General features: G+C 41.5%; 1 protein-coding gene across 1 annotated transcript in view; it reads right to left on the bottom strand.

The window, feature by feature from the left end:
* The window catches only part of LOC141937916 (ral guanine nucleotide dissociation stimulator-like 1), a 54,435-nt gene that overhangs the window by 9,288 nt on the left and 25,615 nt on the right, over window positions 1–19,532 (bottom strand). The window contains exons 7-11 of the mRNA XM_074856230.1: window positions 12,387–12,464; window positions 8,493–8,677; window positions 5,128–5,252; window positions 4,206–4,421; window positions 235–338 (exon numbers count right to left, since the gene is read on the bottom strand). Coding sequence (XP_074712331.1) covers window positions 235–338; window positions 4,206–4,421; window positions 5,128–5,252; window positions 8,493–8,677; window positions 12,387–12,464 — 708 coding nt within the window. The remainder of the gene's footprint in view (window positions 1–234; window positions 339–4,205; window positions 4,422–5,127; window positions 5,253–8,492; window positions 8,678–12,386; window positions 12,465–19,532) is intronic.

The following is a 19,532-nucleotide window of genomic DNA, read 5'->3' on the forward strand; positions in this document are numbered from 1 at the left end:
AGAGACCCAGTACCCCTGAGGGCAGGTTGTCCAATCAATATGAAAGAGGAGCTCACAGCAATCAGACCCAAAAAAGGGGTCTGAGCCTCACAGGAATGAGAGTTATCTTCTAAGAGAGCACTTGTCCATGAAGGAGCAGAATAGGAAGACTGAGAAGAACAAGATGAAAAGCAAGAGCACTGAGCTCTTTGTCTTTGTTTGGGGCTAGCCACAGGAGCAGAGGGGGATGCTTACTTTGAAACACACATCCAGGTCTTCTTTAGCCGATAGATGGAGCTGGACTGCAGTGCTGCAATGATGGCCCTCAAAGAGGAAAAATTCTTCAGGATCCTACATTCCTGTGAAAGGAGCGGTTAGAAATACAGAAGCATTAAATGTCAGCATTACGAGTATGTTAGTGCTCTTCTGTTTGACTGGTGTCATACTTGCTACACATTCTCACTGCTAAGCAGGCAGCTGTACAAATATTGAGCATCAAAAATATCACTCCCCCCCGCCCGCCAACAAACACTTTATGGGCTTTGGCATTTACATCTTGTTTTCCTCACTTTCATGTATTTGTGGTGATGTTGCAGTGTTACAGCTTCCAGTTGTCCCAGTAAAAATAAAAGTGGAACTGAGTCCATGAAGCCAGGCTAAGGAGCACAAATATTACACTTCTTAAAAAGCTCTTTATAGTTACCAATCCCTTTTACCCATTAGGGGAAAAAACAGGCTTTGCCTCTTTATGTGTGGTACTTAAAATGTAAACCCTCAATCATCTAAGTGTCAATTAAAAATAGAGACATGCAAAGGAATAACCTGTTATTCAAGTACGCGCACACTGTTAAAGAGAAAAACCTTCCCAGCTTTTCCAGAGTTAGGATCAAATCCTAACAGAGGGACTGGTTCATAGACATTTCTTACACAGCTTCTCTGGGGCAAAAGTTTTGGTGGAAAAGAATACTGAAAAACTTAATTCTCAAAAAAATAGCACAGATTCCTGGTAAAGCAGATGGAAGCAAGGAGGAGAGGGAAAGTCTGGCCTGTGACTCTTCAAGGAACTCCTGTAAATCTGTTGGTGGCTCATGAACTAGAGCCCGGGCACCACAGACTTACACTCCTGCAAATATAAGCTCTCACTAACAGGTGTCTGTACACGCAAACAAAACATTAACAGACAAAACACGTGCCAATTTGACTGTTGCATGTAGATGAGAATATATTCAAACTACAATTCCACCTTGCAAATTTTTATGGGACTGATTATTACACTAATAATGCTGATTATGTAAAGGATCCTTACAGTGAAAATAGACATAATTTATTTCCTTTGTAGGACTGATTCAATGTAAAGCAACGTTAACATAAACAAAAGTCAGACCTTAGTATACCAGCAACTCCGTGAGTTGCATTAAAATTGACTGAACAACTAAGGCAAGTACATTTACTCCCATTTCTTTACCTAAAAAAAAAAAAAAAAAAAAATCTTTGGGCAACTTAGGAGGCTACATTTAACAAAGTGTGGCTTAAGAAGACTGACTAAACACACAGCACTTGAAGCAGGTTAACAGTTAGGCTAGATAAAGACCAAGTTCAAGATCACGTGGTAGGACATGCAAGACCTGAAAGCTATTCTTGCACACTTTGGAGCCAAAGGAGCCACATAACAGCTCTTCTTCAGAGACTGACACATTTAAGAACAAGACCCTTCTTTCTTTAAGTTCAACTTGAAATTCAGACTGGGGAGAACATGGATTGAGAGGCACAAATTCTCAGCATTTAGTTTTTTCAAATACAACAGGAGTTTGTACTGGAAGATCCAATTTGGAACCATCTTGACTTAATTGCACGTTGCATAATTTAAAGCACATTAGGAATTCAATACTGGATTTTGTGTTCTCAATGATTTAACTGATTGCAGACTAAACTTTAGCAAGCTTTCATTTATATATAAGAAGAATTTTTAAGACTGCTCTGAATAACATTGTTTCATGCTGTGTCCTTCACAAGAGGAAAGCCAGAAAGAATCCTGTGCAGAAGCAACTTTGATTTTAAAAGATTAAGCATAACAGGATATTAACGATTTCAATTTTACTTTCAATTTTTAAAGAAAATATTGTGTGAGTAAAATTGGCTGCTCCTGCTCAGGAACCCCAGATCTAGGCGGAGCAGAGAGGGCTGGCAGTTAGGAAAAGTATTCAGTTTATCTTGTAAACCAAGAAACTGGATCCAAAAGTCACGAACAAATAACAAACGTGGAACTCCATGCTGCTTAGTTACAGCGTGAGCAGTCAGTGAATAACTGCACTTCAATGAGTGGATTATTTTCTAATTGAGGCATCTAACTACTCAAAACATTCATTTGCATGCACAAAGCACGCAACTTTCTTCAGAAGTGGGCAGCTAAGTATATATGCAACTAGCTGTTCTACATGTGCAATTATTTTGTAGAGCGTGCACATGCATTTTTCATGTGCTTAGCTAAGACTGGAGTATTTAATTATGTGTATGAACTAAGTAAAGGGAGAAGCACTGAATCAACAGAGGTGGAGAACAAAGTTCTCCATCCACACAAGTATGATGAGAGCAGTCCCTGTCCTGTCTTCCTGGGCCTCCCTGCTCCCTGGGACGAGCAGGAAGCTGCTTCGTACTTGCTCGCCCAGGCTGCAGCCCAGGCTGTCCCATAAAGGCCCCTTCAGCTCGTACCCTCTGCAACTTAAAGGTCTGCACACAGAAAATAGGAATCCAACTTCCTAATCCGTTCACAGGGGCTATAAAGCAGCCATCAGATGATAACAAAAACGAGTCAATGTAAGTGCCAAAAGAGAGGTGAAAGACTTCTTCCCCATACCAGTTTCCTGAACCATGCAGCTGCCAAAGCTTAGGTGCCAGGACTAGCAATGCTGCCGCTGGAAGCATAGAAGTGCGTTGTCAAGGCTGGAAAGCCTCTGCTTGGCTTGAGCTTTTTATGACTGCTTACTTTGTATAGCTCGGAAAGAATCCATGTGATTCTTAAAAGTCAACACACAGCCATATGAAAGTGCTTTAAATGTTCTCTTCAAAGGAGAGATCTAGTTTGCTGCCAGCTGCCCAGTGCTCTGAGGGGAGTTAAAAAGGTTACAGTAAAATATTAAAGATAAAATCTAAGAAATTAGCAAACTAGAGTTATGTAAAGAAGTCATGAAAAACACTTTCGCACAAAGATTAAGAAGCACACAATCTGCTACAAGACAAAGGAATTGAAGCCAAGAGTAAAAATGTGTTAGAGAAACACGTGCGACAATGATAAAGCAGAAAGGTAAGATGATGAGGAGTCTGGTACCATATTGTAACTCTACTTATTTTTTCTGGTCACTGCTTGCACCTCTCACCCCCTCCCAACTCAGCTGGTTTGCATACATGATGTGAACCATGAATAACTCAGTAGGCAAACGACCTTTCAGCCTCAAGAATTTTTCAAAACAAAAGAGTACAAACAATAATTTCATTTTTTCCATGTTAAAGAGGCTACTGCTTCCTAGAAGTAAGTTAGCTTTGTCTGCACTTACTTAAAACCTCGTCTTTACTTTACTTTCATATGTCCACACACATACATAAATGTATAAAACACAAACAGTTGTGCTGTCTTCCACCACATCTGATTTCAAGTCCCATGGCGTTCATCGACGCAGGAGAGGGAGCATGATGCTCATTGACTGAACGTGAATGGCCAGAGGCAGGCAAGCGCAAAGCTTATTCTGACTGTGCCTGCTGCTTGCACCACTGACAGTCCTACTCCTTTCTTGTTAAACTTTCTTTTGCAAACAAGTCTAACCTTTGGATGATATCAACCATCACTTCTCTTCTTTCCCTGATATGAGCAGTATTTAGTTCTAGGGAAGTGAACTGGTTGAATTGATCCCTATCTTACCATAAATGTTGCATTATCAAGTATATGGCACTCCCCAGCTGCAAGACGCAGTATCTGCCTCACCCATTAATTAGCACTCCCAAACCTGTGAAGAGACAAGCAGCAACCCCATTTCCATGGTGGGGAAGCACCTAAGGAGAGGAAGGGCAATACTTCATCTGCTGTTACAAAGAAAGTCAGTCAAAAATAGAATTAGAGCTAAGACGTTCACTGGCCTGGGACCAATGCATACAACCCCTTCCTCCCCTTCCAACTCCCTCACTCCAAGGCACCCACATGAGAAACATTAAACAGTCTAGAATAAATGCTTTACATGTGCAATATGAATCCACTTCTCGACGATCTTGGCTCTTTGTCGTGTTTTGAGTTTCTTGTCCTTCAGGATAGTGCTGACAACACAATTGGTAACTGCATTGAACTGAGAGATGGTAGCCCTGATGGTCAGCGCCAGGTGCTTATTTTCTTTCTTATCCCTTTGAGACCAGATGCATCCCAAGCAGTGGTAGGGCACAACTTTCTTGAAGAGTTTCTAGAGGGAAACAGAGGTGTCTAGGTCAGCAGGGTTCACCTAAATCACTACTATTCACAAGAAGAAATGCATGTTTACATGGATCTAAATCTAACATGGTATTAAAAGGTAAATATTTGTTTTCTGTTTGAAATATACACTTTGGCAGTATATACACTTTATATTTTTTATATATAAAGTGTATATACTTTAATATATATTTGGCAGAAATATACACTTTATAAAAGGCTTGATGCCCTAAAAGAACTGTCAGCTAAACAGTCCTGGGAAAATAAGAGACACCATTATATCAGTTGCATAACCAAGGGGAAAATTTTTTATATAATGATATTTTGAAGGAGATTGATACAGACAAATCAAATCAGAGCACTGCATTTAATAGTACCTATACATCTTTAGGCCAGGTAGCAATATCCTAAAAATGTGTTATTTCTCAGGTGTCAAATATTGAACTCTGCAAAAAAGGCTACACAGTATACATTCACACTTCTTTTAATTAAAAAAAAAAAAAAATTCTTTGGAATGACTGAAGGAAAAAGCCCAATGAATGAAGCAAGTTTAGATAACCAGGCAGAGCTGTGTTCTGTGTCCCAACACAGACCCTTTCTGGAACACTATACTTACATTGACATATCTTTAAAAAAAATTTTTAGAAGCCCAGCACCATTTACCCTAGCATTTCAAGTAGTATATGTACTCTACATACTGCATCAATGTATGTCAACTGTTCTGCCACACGGTCTGCTCGGAAAAAAGAGAATTCTTCTAGACTGCTGATCTCCATTTCCTCTTCATCACACAGGTTACAGAGGGAAGTGATATAGAACCCATCTGTCCAGGATGGAAAACACCACTTAGTAAATTTATACAGCAAACAGTGAATCAAAGCAGATGTTTATTTTAAACCACCACTGTAGATATTATAGCACAACGCCCGAAGAGTCCTGTCTGACCTAATGGCCCCACTGTGCTGCATATTTTAGTGAGAAAGAGGATGACCAGAAGATTAAATTGGCAAAGAAAAGGTGGAAGAAAAAGAAATAGAGAGAACTGAGCTGTTCAGGGTCTCTTAGCAGAGAAGTGGCTTAACCCATTCACTAACCATTCTTCTGAAAGAATGCCCCAACAAAAATTCCTTATTAACATTGCAGAATTTTGTTAATCTACTTCTTAGTATTTATGCATTTTATAATCTGAAAAAAACAAAAATAAATCAAACTGAAAAGGGACAAGACTGCAGTTATATCCCCAAAATACTGCATTAGGAGTGCTCTTATAGCCAGATTTCATCTCCCATGTGTGGAACTAAAAGGAGATATCAGATTTCTTGGCACCATTTGTGGTTACATGAACTCTATTGAAGAGAGTTTATTCCAGCATCCCTCACCTTCCCTCTCTGGGATTTTTTCCCAGAAAAGGGAGAACAGTGAGCACCTACAGCATTCAGCTGAATGCTTCTTCTAAATTTGCACTGGGCAGCAATGAAGAGGTGAGAGAGGAGAGTTGTCCTCATCAAGGGACCAGATCCCGTGCAGAAGGGAAAGGATTTCACAGAATTTCCCATGTCACCTTTTGGCTCCCACAGGTTGAGAACAGAGCCACATTAAACCACAAAGAAATATGCCCTTGTTTCCCATGGTAGAGGAGAAAGTCAAACAGAAAATCTCTGAAAATAAATCCTCTTCCTAATCCCTTTTACTGTAAGGCGACAGTAACTCCGTAAGAAGGCAGAAAAAAAACCTGGACTTGTTGAAGACTAACAATGAAAGAACTGAGTTTACTACTAGTGAGATTTCATTAACAAAAACCACCAGTGCATTTCAGAGTATGTTATGCAATACTTCATAGCCAGTTAAAGCAGAACAGACATTAAAGCGACAAAAGCAGACTGTGATATTTTATCATTGTTTTTTGAAATACTTTGGGTTTCCTTTCTTTGTTAATTAGCAAAACCTAATCATAATGTAAATTGCTACAGTTTTGATGCAACAAATTATAACCAGAGGCTGTATCCAGATTTCCATCTGTACATGCCAATTGCACAATGTATTGACAGAGCTAAATGGAATAAATGGAGACCTCTGTTCCAGCATTATTTTTCTGTGCCTGTTTTGTAACAATGCGCATAATTAAATGGATTTCTACCAAACTGTTACAAGAGTTACGCTTTTTTCTCTCTCTTTTTGGCTATGTAACTCCTCATTTTCCCTTCAGCCTTGAAATTCAGCTGAAAATCCTCATCACCAAGTTGCAACCTTACTCAAAATCTCACAGTGCCTTTAAAATCAGGTCATGGAGTGCTACACAAGATTTTCCTTTTCTTTTTTCATGCCTCTTTTTCCTCTTTTCTCCCTCACCTTCATAAATGTGTAACCAGTCTTTTCCCTACTCTCCGAGAAGCTGGAATTCTCTTGTACTCAAGTATCTCATCATCTTCAAATTGCTGATCCATTTAGGTCCCCCTCAAAGCCCAGCTGCCCTCTTGACTTCACTGAGAGCAACCACGTGCCCCTTTTGGATTTGCAATCTCTGACTCACCTTGATTTGTGTTGCTCAAGCAGCAAGAATTGAGGCCAGAAACAGCTTTTATCAGCAGCACTGAATGGAGGTCTGATTACACAAATCAAACTGTAGGATTAGGACCCAAATTTGTAAATTCATAGCACAATATGAGTGCTTTGGAACAATAATTATCAGCAAGTCTTGATGGCAGACAACACATTAAGAGTTTTGAAAGAAATCTCTGAAATGAGCAAAGATGGAGCTCTGATACAGTAAGTGACAATTCTAAAACTCTTCTAACCCCACAGGTTACTTGCATTCTCCTCCTCTTTATTTTATTCTATAATTAACAGCCTCTCTTCTGCCACAATTTGGAAACTGTTATCATTCAAACTGACCCATCTATAACTCAGAAAAGAACCTTTTCAACTGTTACGTGAGGAAACAAATGCAGAAGCAGGGCTGCTGCGAACTTCTGTTCACTTTGAACAACAGATGAACTCAAATATAGCTCTCATGAGCTTTCCTTGTTTGACCTGGGGGAATCAAACCCAGGAAACGACACAAATAGGCACATATCAGCAATCCTGTTCACTTACCTATGTTCAATAAGGAAAATGCCTGGGCTCTCTGCAGTACTTCTTTTCATGTATGTGTTAATGACCGAGTTAATTTGGCATTTCACAGCATTATGCATTGACATGGTATTTCTGGAACATCCGTCAGACATGATTTTTATGGGATGAAATGGGTTTTTTCGCTGTCATTTCCTTTATCCTTTATTACATGAATTATTCCCTCTTGCCCCTCTGCCAAAGCTGGAAGTTGGTCTAGTTCTCATTCACACACTACGTGAGCTCCTATGATTTTTCAGCTTATGCCACAGGAAGCTTTCTGACCAGGATAAGGGTACGTGTCAAGCTTGACGCTGCATGCAGCGTATTTGTGTTACTATAGTTCACTATTGTTTCAGCAGTCTGTGACCCCCAATAACGTAAGTTTTTCCTCTGTCCTTGCATACCAGCAGCCGACCACTCAAATAGGAAAAAACAGCCACAGACACTTCCTTTGTCATGATGGTAACTAGGAAGAAAAGCTTCACGATAACAAGGTTTGTGACTCAAGCTGTATTTTGTCGCAGCTCTGTATTTTTCTTTTTGTTGGTTTGGGCTTTTCTTGGTGTATGTGTGGGGGGGGTGAAATGAAAAGACCAGCTACAGACCAGCTGTGTGTTTTAATTCCACGACATGGGAAGTGCGCTGATAATTAACGACTTAATTGTTGCAGCAATCTCAAAGTTTTGGCTAATTATTAGAGAAGTGCTGGATTTCCCAATCCACCCCACAATAAACAGGCATAGGCACCTACACTATAGGACTATTTCATCCCGCACAGAACCTGCAGCCTCACAGAGATATTTTTTTTAAAAAAAGAAACAAGAAAAAAGTCACTAGTGAGCCTCACGATATAATCAATTAGCATACAAGTTAATGAAGTGTACTCCACACAAATCCCTGCGTCACCATACAGTCCGGGAGAACAGGAAGGCAGAAGGGAAAGGTAACTTACTGTCATTTTCAACTTCTTGGCTCCGGAACTCCTCCAAGAGGTTCTGCGCCCTCTTCTCCAGGTCAGAGTCAGGTATATTCCTTTTCAGGTAATCCAGCAACTTGATCAAGCACAGGTAGTCAGGTGGCTCTCTGAAATCCTCTGGGCACTGATCAAGCCAGGCTTGCAAGATTGATGTTACTGCACTAAGAGCAAATACACAAGAACACATGGGTTGTAAACAGCATGTATTGATGCAATCGCATGTATCGGTATCTAATACAACAATAAAAACACAGACATTCATACCCCACGTGAAGGCAGTATGAAGACTTTTTTGAGCAAGGAATTTAATTTTTATGCATGGAATCTTATTAAGATGTCACTCAGATTTTGCCAGGGACTTCAGTGAAGTTGCTCCTGATTTGCCCTCCTCCAAGTGGATCCCATTATAGTCCCCAAATGAAAACTAATAAAGAATCAAGTCCACTTATGCTATACTGAGACTCTTCTATTAAATTCAGGACATCAAATAATGATAGAATAGAACAGATTATTTCAGTTGGAAGGGACCTACAACGATCATCTAGTCCGACTGCCTGACCACTTCAGGGCTGACCAAAAGTTACAGCATGTTGTTAAGGGCATTGTCCAAATTCCTCTCAAACACTGACAGCCTTGGGGCATCGACCACCTCTCTGGGAAGCCTGTTCCAGGGTCTGACCACCCTCTCAGTAAAGAAATGCTTCCTAATGCCCAGCCTGAACCTCCCCTGGCACAGCCTTGAACCATTCCCACGCATCCTGTCCCTGGATCACAGGGAGAAGAGCTCAGCACCTCCCTCTCCACGTCCCCTCCTCAGGAAGCTGCAGAGAGCCATGAGGTCGCCCCTCAGCCTCCTTTTCTCCAAACCAGACAAGCCCAAAGTCTTCAGCCACTCCTCACAGGACATGCCTCCAGCCCTGCCACCACCTTGGTTGCCCTCCTCTGGACACATTCAGGGCAGCAGCTTCCCCGTGGAAGCGCTAAATCAAACGCTTCCTTTGCTGCCCTTCCTCCCATCAACTGCTGCTGCCAGGTCTAGGGACCAAACTGAAGCTGCGTCGTCCTCCACACCGTACTACTCATGATCTGCTGTCTTAGTAGAAAAACTGAATGAAACCTTGGGTTCTGTGAAAAAGCAGTCTAAGCCTGAACCTAACCCCTGTGAACACACACAGTGAGATTGCCTCATCTGTGAAGATAAAACCCTAATCGTGACACGTGCAGCATGGGCAGCACTGTGCTGCCAGTGCCCAGTATCAAGCTTGAAGCACCAAGATAGCTGAACCCAGAAGACAGATTGGCCTTGCTAATCTCAGGATGAAATGCGTAACATGGTTTTCCAGAAATAACTCACAATGTTGTTGACAAATTTCAACTGAGTGTGAAAAAAACTGGACAAAGTCTGCAAAAATAACCAAATTTCTTCAAGTTTTAAGAAACTTCAAGCCTGGATAAAAAAAGTAACAATCAACTTTTTTTTTTTTTTCCCTGCTGCATTTTCTGTGAGATCTTTGGTTCGTCATAGCAATGTGCCGGTAAATCAGCATGTATATTTTGGTGCACTATGAGCACTGGCCACAGCACATATTACAGGCTGGGAAAAGAGCATGTCAAAAAACTTTTTAAAGAGAATTTTGTTCACCTGAGCTGACAGAGAGATTAGGGAAAAGGACTTTTGTGTGCAGTCACATAACATGACACACTGGCCACGGCCACAGTCTCTTAATCACCTACTGTGACAGAGTAGGACATAAAGTGGAAGGGAAAAAGCCCCTTGTTCCAGAATAAAAGGCACAATAAACCTCTAAACTTCCTGAGAAAAGGAAGTCCTGACGATTTCCCCTGTGACACTGAAACCATCCCTGTATTTCAAAGCTCTTCCAGCCAGTAGCCGTAAATGCTGCTGCAGGCACGAGAGGTGACTTACAGGTATTGCTGTCGTGGAAAGCGGGGGAAGATGTTTAGGAGAGAAGAAACAGGTTTATAGAGAAGCAGATCTCATGAGCTCCACTGCCACCAGAAGAACAGCTGAGATGACCAAGTGACAACAGCCCTGGTTTGCAGCAGGTCCTATTCACTTCTACAAATGCTTAGGGCCGTGATGTGTAGTTAGCTGTGAGAGCTCAGCCCTCCAATGACCGTATTTTTCACACCTACAGAAACCTTCCCCGATACCTGTTCCAACAACCCCATTTCACAAGACCCTCGTGCAAGAACAGTATCCCATACTCCCAATGATATTCCATGAAGAGAAGGGCCACGCTCTCAGTAAAAACCTCTAACCACGAGTATCCAGTCAGACACACTGATGTGTCAGCTCAAAGAACATCTGTGCTCTGTGCTCCTGACAATCAGGCAGTTCAAATCCTCAAAAAGACAGATAGAGTGGCTCATGTCTATCGTGTTAAGAGCTGCACATGGACAAGCATACCAGGAGGACCTCTCCTTCCTCAATTTATGAGATCATGAGAGGAGTTCAAATATGAACATAGATTTCACACGTAGACAACGAGGAACCCAAAAGCCAACCCACAAAATTCCATATCAGAGTTGCAAACAAATACTGGCACGTTTGTTCTGCAAGTAGGGAAACCACAGTAATATCTGGTTAACTCAGCTGCTCAGTGGCATTCAAAATAAACCAATAGTTAAGAAAGAGTAAAGATAGTTTCTTCCACTCTCCTTGTCTCATCTTAGCTGTATTGGTTTTTCCTCAAAACTCAATTAACTTTCAATCCCATATAGATATCACTTTAGAAGTCCTATCCACTCTAGTCTCTTGCTTCTTCTGTTTCTTTCCCTGATATTGTGGCAACTTAGAATTTCTAATTAGAGTATTTGGAAATCCGTCAGTAATACTGTTTGGTTAGGCTTGCTCTCAGGAGAAAGTCTGGAATTACAGTTGTACAAAAAGTATTTACAACCAAAAATTAACATGCAAACATGTTCTGGATTTCAGGTTTCATTGCAAACATGAAACACAGATTGTGTAGCTTGGAAGACTCTCTTCACATCTGAAACCCATTTTGGACCGAATTTTCACAACTCTGCTCAGACAAGCTTCCACCATACATGCAACAAGCACAGCCTTCATAGTTTAGGTCAGTGGTGGCCAAACTTTTTATCTGGAGCTTCAGGACTATTTTTCTCAGTCAGGACAGGTGTCACACAACAGCCAGTGCTCCACGACCACCACCGCGAAGCTAACAGCGCCAGCTCAGCTCCACAGCCCAAGGCGCAAGGAATGTGGATGTCAAAGAACAAATCCTGATGACCTAAGGCACATTTTACACCCGATGTCTAAAGATAAAATGCACTTTCACATGATGCTAGGAGGATAACCTAACCACTTTTTCCCCCTTTAACTGCACTTCAAAACAGCTTTGCTATTTTCTTGCAAATGGGATGACTTCAGAATTTAAATCTCACTCTTAAAAGCAACACTGTAAATCATAGGGGCACTAATGGCAAAGATACATGCATACACACATTGCCTGAAACAACCTCAGCTTTGGTCTGCAGACACTGTTGCTATGCAGAATGAAATCAGTCATAAGCAATAATCATTTACCACTATAGATAAAGCAGGGGAAACAAACACTCCTCCTGTGTTTAATCAGCAAACTGTTGGCCTAGGTGTGTTCATCTCATGTTTAATTCTGAGACAATTTCCCTGACAGAAAGATCTCTGGGTTATATGATTGGATATGTTACCAGACAGTTGAGAGTTGGCCTTTACACAAGCCTGTTTAAGCAAGCAGACCTGTGAAATTTCAAAGGAAACAACATCTATGCTGCCCACATCCTCCCCCAGTACCGAATCCTGATTGGGGCTTGCTGTGCAAAATAACAGTGCAAAACCACACTTACGTCCTGAGTACTGTTTTGGATTCGGAGCAATTCTGGCTTCCATCTTCTTCACAGCTTGGGGTCTCCAGGTTTCCGTGCCTGAAAAATGAGATGGGTGTTTAGAGGAACCCCTGCTGAATAAAAGCAAATCCTAAATAGCATAAGTCATATACAGTTCTCACAAACAACTAAAAAGCTCAAACTACAAATACAGAATCTAACACTTGGGTGAAATTAAGGGGCTTGAAGATTATTTCACTTAGGAGGAAAAAAATCCTAAAGAGACAGACGGTATCTTCCAACCTAATTTGTTAATTTATATGAAGCAGCCTGCACACAGGAGGAATCAACAGTTCTTTGCTCACAGCTCCAAGACCCTTTCTGCCTGTTTGCACTCCATCCTTTCCCAGAGCAATATTCCAGTGTGCAATGAGGCTGTAACACAACCACTTTCTCCAACACAGCTTCTGTTTCTCTAGTATTTGTCACTTCTTCTAACTCCAAGAGTGATTTCACACAAAGTTTTCTAGGTGGCAAGTGCCCACTTGTGCCAAAACTACTGACACAGTTGTCACGAGTGGCAATGGCCCACGGCACTGTGGAAATTACCACTGGGAAAGAGGAAACCATGGGCACAACTCCAAAAGTGCAAAGCAAAATCTCTTACCTACACAGGCAGCGCATGTGCCTTGAAGGCAGGATTATGCACTTCACTTTCAATGGGAGTGCCCACTGCCTCAGATATACAGCTCCATAAAGAATTTCATGGTTCCTTACAGCCAGCTTTAATGAAGGCGGACAATTACTCACAGTCCAGAATAAGGCAAGCTGATTTTACACATTCTGTGCTCAACTAATTGTGTCAGGCACCTGAATTTAATCTGAATAGTTAGGAGAATAAGTGCATCTTTAAGTGTTTGTGCTACAACATCCTGGTAACATCAGACAGAGAACATGGAGCAGGCTGTCAGTTTGTGTCCAGGAGGTTCATGTCAGAACTGCAACAAATTCATCCAAGATGCTTCAAAGGACAAAGATAAGAGGTGGTAGTTTTATGCTCCGCTGAAGTATCAGTCCAAGGCTTCATATGCAAGAATCCCAGATCTGTACAGAAAGTCAACTAGTGTAACTGAATTCAAGCTTGCTCACACCAGATCTGCTAGATTATAAATAAAAGGTTTTTGCACCGCCATCTATCACCCTCATACTGATATTCTACCCTACGATGGCTCACAATCTCAGAACTCCACAATACTTTAAAAAAAAGAACTTAAATTTCAGCAATCTTATGACAAGGGCTTAATGCCGGACAATTCCACTGTGGGTGGGGAAGCTGAGGCAGAGCGAGATCAATGGTTTGCATACATTCCACTGCACTGCAAAGTAAACCCAAACTAATGAAGGCAAACAAGTAATCCCTCTGATAGGAGCAGCATAGCCACAGTCATGATGAGGTCAGCTTGGGCTTACTTAGCCTTGAGAATACTGCGCTAAGACCACTCTGAAACAGCTCATTTAAAACCAGATCTTGCATCTCCAACTAAACTGCAGGTAGACATAACAAAAAATTATTTGCTTCAGTTGTTACCACATATCTGTGACAAATATGACTGCTTGACCCCAATAGCTTAGTCTGACCAATACATTGTCTCTCGTTCAACCCAAGTTCCCACATCAGTGGTGAAGACTTAAGAAATCTCAGCATTTTATCTGTTCAGAAAAAAAAAAAAAAAAGGCATAGCTCATGCATAAGAACTTGCAAACTTATGTTTTAAAGGGCCCAGATTCTCAGTTATTCTGAAACAGTCCTTCTAGTCCTATAAGACAGCAGAAGTACGAGAGTAGGTTTTAAGGACTTAACAGAAAGGGTCCTTAGAGGTACATACAGGATAACCCATTTTGCCGTTGCCGTTTCACAGAGTTAATCCAAACATCTAAAGAAAAATATGCTTAGCTAAACTGACAGTGGGGTAAGAATCCACTTCCAAACATGCTGAACAACACCTCGATCCCTCGGTGGTCACAGTGAATCACAACAGGAGCATTCACAGAGGAACCACCACTGCTTGGTACAAGAATGGCTGTCAATCTTCTGAAATTTTTTTGGTGCATCAATGGCCTCTGTGCTTTCTCCTATATTCTCCTAAGGAATTTCACACCCTGTCTGTACTTCTTTTTTATTGGGATCAGCACTACCGAAGCTGTAAATCTGAGTAGATACCTTCTTTCCAACTCTCAGCTATGCCCAAATTCACCACTTGATCCTACCTGGCCTCTCTCAGCTCTCAGTCATACCCTAAATGCTCATTACTAGCGTTTGCAATTCAAAGTGAATGCAATTAACTATTGGAGATACTTCCCACTGCTTTACTGCAAGGATGGAATACATGAGAAGAGCCTTAAGAACAATGCTTCCAACCCTTTGCTAAGCTGAAGTGTAAAGTTCAGCCTAATTTTACTAGATTTAATTCTATTGGTTTCAACATTTGCTCTTGCAGACCTGTAGATTGTCCGGCACTTCTAAATATTATAACGCTGGGTAACATATCATTTTACCTAGAAGATACAAAAAGAGCAAAAGAGGGATATTTAGAGAACTATGCTGACGCCTCCTCAGTGGAGATTGCCCAGGACAGAATTGGGACATGCTGCTGACAGGACGTACATTACATGCTATGATGGCTGCCCCTGTCCTGTTGCTAGTGATTTCACTCTCCACTGCCATCTGCTAGGTAAGATGACTCAAGTACTTCTTAGCCAATAGACAAAAGACATTTTTTTCCCCTGCTGGGAGAAATCTGCAAAGAAAGCTTTAGTTTTTGAATAACAATTACAGTTTTATATTCATTTTTCAAAACTTGCCATTAATTCTTAGAGCAAAATTTGTTGAGATGACTCAGTGTCATTGTCCTAGTATTGTATGAAATATAAAATATGTATTTGAAGAACATTAGGCATTTGCATTTAAATCCCACTAGAGAGATACACGCTGATTCTTATAACATAAATGCATAACAGTAATAAAGAGCAGGCAAATTTTCTGTACAAAATTGGGTAAGTATATAACACTTCGTTATATTGCCGGATGTAAACCTCTGCATGAACAACAGGTCATTAAATACAGGTTAGGAGGAGTTAATGATACATCTGATGTAAAGAACAGCATTGCTGCAGACTTCCACTGCTCTGTTCTCACCAGCTCCTGGACAAAGAGCCATTCACTACCCAGCCTTGTATGAATGCTTTGCATACAAAAAGAGACATGAGAAACAAAAGGATCCTGTAGCCCACAGAACTTTTCAGCCTTGCTTGGCATTTGGGAAGTTATAAACTCCACTCAAAGGGACTGACTAAGCAAATGAGACCAGAATGCAGTGGGTAGTACTGAATATTTAAATACTGAAAAATAGAGTAGAAAATGCACCCCTGCATCTCTGTTAAGAACGGAAGGGAAGAAGAGGGAGGAAAATACTCTGAATAAATCGGAAATAATAAGGAAAGGTGGTTCTCTGCAAAAGCCCCAAACAAAGCCCTAAATAAGGCTTGTAAGCATTGAAACAGGCAACTTGGAAGCACAGATACTCAGCAAGAACCATAAGGTGTTCTGAATTATACACACACAGAATCATGGAAATGAAATTGCTTCTGTGGTTATGTAGACAAACCACCTGGTACAGAGGAAAACAACTGAGGAAAGAATAGATGCTACAGCAACAACAGTGAGCCAGATGCCATATAAAGCTGCTGTCCCAGGACACGTGGCTCTGCTGCCAAAGGACCCATTCCTTCAATGTCCCCTCTCTACCTTCATTTTCCTCTCCATTTACCCCCTATCAAGCCATTCTCCAGCAAAAGGCATGAACCGAAAATGTAAAACTAACTTGCTATTTACAGTCATTATCCAGCTCTAGCTCTCCCATCCAATAGTATCAATTCCCTTCTCTGTACTCCTCGAGATAGGGACCGGTTGCTACTTTATGTGCAACTGTTCCGAGCACAGCACGGCCCCACTTTTAAGTGCCATTGCAAGGAATGTGATTACCAGGGCAAAATAAAATATGTAAGAGAGGAAATCGGCCTGCTTCTGCTCGCATAGGGACAGATAAACATCTTTGGCTTCCATCACGCTTGTGAGCGGTTAATTCCAGCGTGCACCCAGCGACACTGGGGATACCGAAGGATCTCCAAGGAGGCACCATGCTGTATCTCACACCCAGGGGCAGAAGGAGCTGGTCTCTTCTTCCTCTCTCCAAGAACTTCCATCAAGTGTTTTCACATCAAAATGCCAACAAGATTTTTTCTTTTAAATCTCATTATCCACTTCTACCAAACAAAGAGAAAATATCAGAACATACAGTATTAAAGACTTGGCAGGTTTTCAAAGCTGTCTGCTGCGTTTAGACACCAAACCTCCATGAATACTAAAGGGATACGGATGTCCAATTACTCTTAAATAGCTTTGAGAATACAAGTCATCCCCCTCACTTTTCAACATACCAGCTTATGCCCAAGATTTTGTTTAGTTTGACATTTACTCTGTGTTAAAAGAAAACCTTTATAGGCTGAATCCAGCCAAAAGAATTGTCCTGGTTTAGCCAGGATAGGGTTATGTTTCCCCAGCAGCAGGGGGGAAGCTCTAGCCGGGTTATTCAGATACCATGCGGACGTCACATCCTGGCGCGAGAGCGCGGAGCGTGTGGTTTTGTACAACCGGTCCTCTCACTGCTGTATTGGTAGATATCTTGCTCTGTTCATTGTTATCACTGTTACTGTTATTGTTATTCTTGTTGTTTGTTGTGTTGCTGTTGCACTGCTGTATTAAACGTCTCCTTATCTCAGCCCCGGGGCTTTGTATTTCACTCCCTTTGTGGGGGAGGGGCAGCGGCCGCGTGGTCTCAGACCCCGGCAGGGACTAAACCACCACAAGAATGAATAGGGCTCCAGTCTCAATTTTAATAAAAAGCAAAAGCTTAATTTGAAGTCGGGGGAGGGGGGGAAGCACAGATTTATTCACAATCTCCAAGAAGTGTTAAAAGTTACTCAGAGAGCAAATAGCACATCTCTGATTTTACTGAAGACACAAGTTATCAAAGGTCCCAGTTTAAAGTCCGTTACAATAAGTAGCATAGCCGTCAAAATCCGCTGAGTATCTTCCGACTGAACCACAGGGAACTACGTCGGTCTTAAAATATTCTGAATTGTACATTAACAATTTAAACCTTTACACATGCCTTGTTCGATACTTTCTGTAAGTCCACTCACTGCACTAGATGATAGGGCAGAAACCACCTTTAGGCCTGTTCCTCTCTGCCCCGCTGGTTTGGGCATTGCTGTGACGACAATACCAGCCCGGGCTGTGGGAGTCAAAAACACCGCAAGGACTAGCACCGTGAAACGTGCGATTCCTGCTGTGACATGACCACAGCCATGGGTGTTTGGCTTTGGCAGGACTTCCTCCTGCTTCCCGACGTCACGTGAAGAGGAGTAAAGGCAGTGTAAGCAACACCCGTGTCCCTTTGGTCCATCCTGCCACACCACGAGAGAGAAAACTACCAACTCCTCCACAGCCATGCAGGAAATGAAGATTAGAGTGTGCAGCCCAGAAAGGGCTCTTTGGAGCTACCAATGGCTGCAGGGCCTCACATGTTCACAGGGCAGATCACAGCTTATTTTAACAGAGTAAGGTCCAAGCAAGGAAAAAGGTTTTGCCCAGAAGATTTCACAACACCTCACCGCAATGTGAACTGATTTAACAAAAGCACGCATTATTCTGAATTATTCACACCTATATAAAGTTCTTTTTTTTTCCCGCCCTAACACTTCAGTTTCTCTTAAGTACAGCATCTGCCTCTTTATTTGCCTCTGTCACTCAGGGAAAAGCATCTCACCTTTTTTGGATGGAATAAATGTTTCATGTCCCAAATTTAGTTAATGCTTGCACTGCTTGGACAGGATACTCTGCAGACCACATCAACTGACCAACAGGTATCCCCCCACACTTAGACTACAATACATCCAGATTTCCAAGGACACTTTTCCAGAGTCCCAGACTCTCTTTGTCTAATCTGAATTTGTGTTTGCATACATCAGACAGTTCTGCAGCACTCACAGTGAGGGGTGTATCCAAAGCAAATCCAACATAAACTGAATACACTGGGGGCAACCCAGCTTCCACACATAGAAATTTTGAAGCAAGTTTGTCAATGTGTACTTTCCTACAAAAAAGCACGTCCTACAACTGGGAGATGGAGATGCTGTTCTCTCCTACTCTATGTCAAGGGGCTGCTCACCTGGAAAAAGATGAAAGGGCCTTTTTTGATCTGACCACATCACTGTTCTCCCTTGGACCAAACAAGAGCCAAACAAGAGCTCAGCACTGCCATTCATGATTGTTCCCTTACTCTACGATCCTGCTCTATCACCAGGAATAAGAAACAGGGTTCAAGCTCTTCACATGAAACTAAAATTGACAACCAATGCCAAAATCTTATTGCTTTTTTAAGAGCACCCTTTTCATTACTTTTTTTACTTCACTGGAAAACAAAATACAAGTACTCATAAAACACAGATTATGCACTGACACCTACTTCAGTCTCTGTACTGTTATTATTAACAAGTATCACTACCAAGAAAGTTGCAAAAATGCACTCTCTTTGCTACTTATGCTACACCAATGAAAACTAAGCTGGTTAAATTAAATTACTATCCATTTTTCCTATTACTATTCATTTCTTTTATTTTTCCTTATAACATCTGCTTTCCTTCACAAGTCCATACTCCGCAGCTGCATGTAAATCATGCTAACTTTTAGAGCTTAAATTTCATCTGTGTTTTGTCCCAAGCCATAAAATTCTAGATTATCCATGATATTCGAAAAGCCAAGAGAAACATCTATGGATTCTTAAGCACTACACTCCTCAGATTTGTGAGAGGGGAAGGAAGTGGTGACCTCCTAGGATTTCCTGTGGATTCTATCATTTATTATAAAAGGCTGAGGATAATGTTGACAACATGCCCTTCCTCTGAAGGAGATGTTATAACCTGCTCTGAGAGGTACACAAGCCAGTGAGATCATAATTGGGCTCAGAAAAGAAAGTTCTGTTCTACGGAGACTTTTCCCCTGTGCTTTCTTGCCCTCTTTTGACATTTTCACCTCTTTAAAGCAGC

The sequence above is a fragment of the Strix uralensis genome, chromosome Z (genome assembly GCF_047716275.1).
Source record: "Strix uralensis isolate ZFMK-TIS-50842 chromosome Z, bStrUra1, whole genome shotgun sequence".
Classification (NCBI taxonomy): domain Eukaryota; kingdom Metazoa; phylum Chordata; class Aves; order Strigiformes; family Strigidae; genus Strix; species Strix uralensis.